The 3,652-nt window shown below is 36.5% G+C and overlaps 1 protein-coding gene across 1 annotated transcript in view; it reads right to left on the bottom strand.

Annotated features, from left to right (window-relative positions):
* CBG22093 overlaps nt 1-3,652 on the bottom strand; it is a gene marked incomplete at both ends in the record, with an annotated part of 13,528 nt that overhangs the window by 818 nt on the left and 9,058 nt on the right. Inside the window, 3 exons of the mRNA XM_045241616.1 lie at nt 924-1,125; nt 1,449-1,897; nt 2,917-3,105. Of these exons, the coding sequence (XP_045097476.1) occupies nt 924-1,125; nt 1,449-1,897; nt 2,917-3,105 (840 nt within the window). The remainder of the gene's footprint in view (nt 1-923; nt 1,126-1,448; nt 1,898-2,916; nt 3,106-3,652) is intronic.

Below are 3,652 nucleotides of genomic sequence, written 5' to 3'. Positions count from 1 at the left end.
AGGATCCCTAAAAATTCGAATTTCGCGCGCTTTTACCGGCAGTTGGCCTAGAAAATCCGCTTCGGCCACCAGTTAACACTTTGGTTTTTCGATGCGTTTTTCGCAATGAAGGAATTTTTTTGAATTTTTTCTTTATTTTTATGGGAATCTACATGGATTTCTGCACAAAGTAAAGCAATAAAATTTTTCACCGCACACCACCTTTAAATTTTCAAGTCATTTATAAGGATTTAAGATTGTGTTTCAAGAGTTTTTCATACAATTTCAGCAACGTTTTTTTTTGAAAATTTTGAAAATTTTGGAGCTAATTTGTTTTATAATCTCTGAAATTTCCAGAAGCATTTCCCTGAAATTGCTAGAAGATATCATCATAATTTTGAATAATTTTAAGCATTTTTCAGCTGATTTTCGGAAAATTTAAATTAATTTCTTAGAATTCGGATTTTTTATTAAGAGTTTTTCATACAATTTCAGCAACTTTTGTTATTTTGGAAATTTTCGGAATTTTCAGAGGAAATTCTCAGAAATTTCTAAAAAATTCCACTACAACTTTGAATAATTTTAAGCCAATTTTATAAATTCCATCAGCTGATTTTTTGAAATTTTCGAAGAAATTCAGTTGAATTTTGGTCTCTTTTCTAGAGTTTTTAAAGCGATTTCAGCAGATTTTGCTCGGAAACTTCTAGAACATTTTAGAATCATTTTAAGCCAATTTCAGACGATATTTGGCTGTAAGTTTCGACAATTTTCGGATTTTTTCTATCATTTCCAAGCCAATTAAAGTCATTTTTTGGTCCATTTTGAACGTGTCTGTTTATATTTTTCTGAAAATTCCAGATAAGTTTTGGCTCATTTTTTAAATTTCCAGCTGATCTTTCAGACATTTCCCCCCCCCCCCCTCAAAAACTCTAAAAAACTCTCACCCGTTCATTCTTCCCAACCGAATTGTCGATCCACGCGAACGCAATCGGCTTCTGAAGGCGGACATTGTAGGCTCCGGACGTGATTTGTCCGACTCTCGCTTCTTGTCCATCGATGCGGATCACTTCGTTTCCGGATGGAACGTATTTGTCATCCAAAACGATTCCCTCTTCGGTGTCGAATGTGATCAGGGCAAGGCGGCGGCTGGAAGCACTCAAAGGGGTTACAGATCGGGCGATTTTAGGGATTCGAAGATTTTTTGGGATCTGATTGAATTCTTTTGAAAAGGATTTCTAGCGGAACAGTCTTTCTACAGTATCAACAAAAAATTTATCATTTCCCTGTTTTTACAATATTGAAGATTCGAGCCTTAAATCGAGAAAATTGAACTAGGATTACGATAGAAACATGGGTTAGGAGCTAAAAATTGACAAGTTTGCATCAGGATTACTGTAGAAAGGTGTTTAAGCCAAACAAAACTGCTTTTTTTTGCCGATTTTCAGAGCCTAAAATTTTAAGAAACTTACTCAAACTCCTTCTTGCTAAACTCCAGCGCGGATTCTCTTCCAATGAATTCCTTCTTGTTGAAATCCACCAAACTTCCAATTCCACACTCGAACGGATTCGTATCCAGGGTCAGTTCTTTTCCCCAAATCTTGTATCCATGCTCCAAACGCATCATATTCAACGCCGCCTGTCCGAAGTTCACAATTCCATGATCGCGTCCGGCGCCCATCACTGCGTGGTAGAGTTTCGCAGTTTCCGCACGATTATGGAACAATTCGAAGGAGAGTTGTCCGGTGGAAGTCGAAGAACGGGCACAGACGACACCGACTGGTCCCAGGCGGATCATTCGAGTCGATTTCTGAGGGAATCCTTCGTCGGAGACGTCGGATTTCGTGAGAGCGGACAGAACTTCACGCGATTTTGGACCGACTAGAGCCAGAGATGCCAAGTATTCAGACACTATCGAGACCTGGAATAGGGAAAGATTTTTATTAAGATTTTGAAATTTTCAGATTTTGAGAATTTTTGAAATTTCTGAGTTTTTATGATGGTTTCAGAATTCTCATGGAGAATCCTGTTCTCCACTATTCGAATTTTTGATTTCCGAGGTTTTTGAATTATCTAAGATGCCTATCATCTGGATTCCCAGATTTCTAGATTTCCAGATTTCTGGATTTCCATATTTCTAGATTCCTGGGTTATCAGATTTTTGAATTTAAGATTTTCAGAAGTTTCCCAAAGTTCAAAAAATCGTAATTTTTCGATTTTCCTATTTCGGAATCCAGGATTTTCAGATTTCTAGATTTCCAGATTTCCAGGATCATCATATTTCTAGATTGCTGGATTTATAGATTTATGGATTCGCAGATTTCTAGGTTTTCAGATTCCTAGATTTCCTGATTTCTGAATTTCTAGAATTACGGATTCGCAGATTTCTAGGTTTCCAGATTTCTGGAATTCCATATTTCTAGATTCTTGGATTTGTAGATTTCCTCATTTCCAGATTTCCGGATGTCTATATTTCTAGATTCCTGGATGTCTGGATTTCCAGATTTCTGAATTTTTAGACTTCTAAATTTTTCCAGATTTTCAGGATTTCCGAATATCTAAATTTTTAGTTTTACAGATTTCCAGATTTCTGGATTTCAGGAAATCTAGCTTTCTGGATTCTTTGTCTTTTAGATTTCCAGATTTTCAGAATTCAAAACTATGTCCATATTCAACGTCCAACATTTTAAGATTTCTAGATTTCTAGGATTTTGAATTTTTGGATTTCCAGTTTAAAACATTTCCAACTCCTAGATTTTCAAATTTCAGAATTCAAGATTTCAGAAGATTTCCAAAGTTCAAAAATCCAAAATATTAGAATTTTAGAAAATTGGATTTATGGAATTGTGAATTTTCAGATTTTTAGAATTTCCGGATTCCACATTTTCTATACTTCCAACTTTTCAGATTTTCGAATCCTCCTTCCTACAGTACACCCACCTGCACATCCATCTGCTTCTCAGCGGCGGCACGTCTCAACCAATACAAATCTCTCGACTCTCTTTCTGGCTCCGTGAGCAAAATGAACGCGGATCGCTGACGGTCGTGATGGAAGATCATCATTGGTCCAAGGATGCCTCCGTGACGTGTCAACATCAACCCAGAGCTGATCTTTCCGAGCGCGGGGATCTGAAACGGGTCGGAATTGGGCTTAAAATTTGTTAATTGATTTTGAGCCGGTTAGTAGGGTCAGAATAGGCTTGAAATTCGTTCAGAATAGCCCTGAGACTGCCCAAAAATCATTTTGAGCCGGTTTTAACAGTCAAAATGTGCTCAAAACAGACCTAAAATGACCCTGATCACCACCAAAATCGCTTGAAAACGTTTCAGGAAAAATGACATATTTTAAACAGGTTTTCAGCCTATTTTTGATTTTCAACCATTTTTTGAGCCGGATTTCATTATCAAAATGGGCTCAGAGAAAAGATGCAAAAACTCAAAAATCGTTTCTAGAACCTTCTGGAAGTTTTCGAAATCATTTTTTTTTGATTTCTCGCCAAAATTTTTGGGAGCCCCAAAACTGGAAACTCCGAAAAATTGGCGATTTTTAGCGATTTTCGAGAGAAAAATTGACTTTTTCTTCAATTTTTTCCGTAAAATCTTTAGACCTTTTCAGGTTTTTCAGCTATTTTCAAAAATTATTTTTCGATTTTTTTGTCTGAAATTTGATGGAACC

The sequence above is a fragment of the Caenorhabditis briggsae genome (genome assembly GCF_000004555.2).
Source record: "Caenorhabditis briggsae complete genome, chrI, whole genome shotgun sequence".
In the NCBI taxonomy this organism is placed as follows: domain Eukaryota; kingdom Metazoa; phylum Nematoda; class Chromadorea; order Rhabditida; family Rhabditidae; genus Caenorhabditis; species Caenorhabditis briggsae.
Note: the sequence above shows the minus strand (reverse complement) of the source record. Positions and strands in the feature narration are given on the sequence as shown.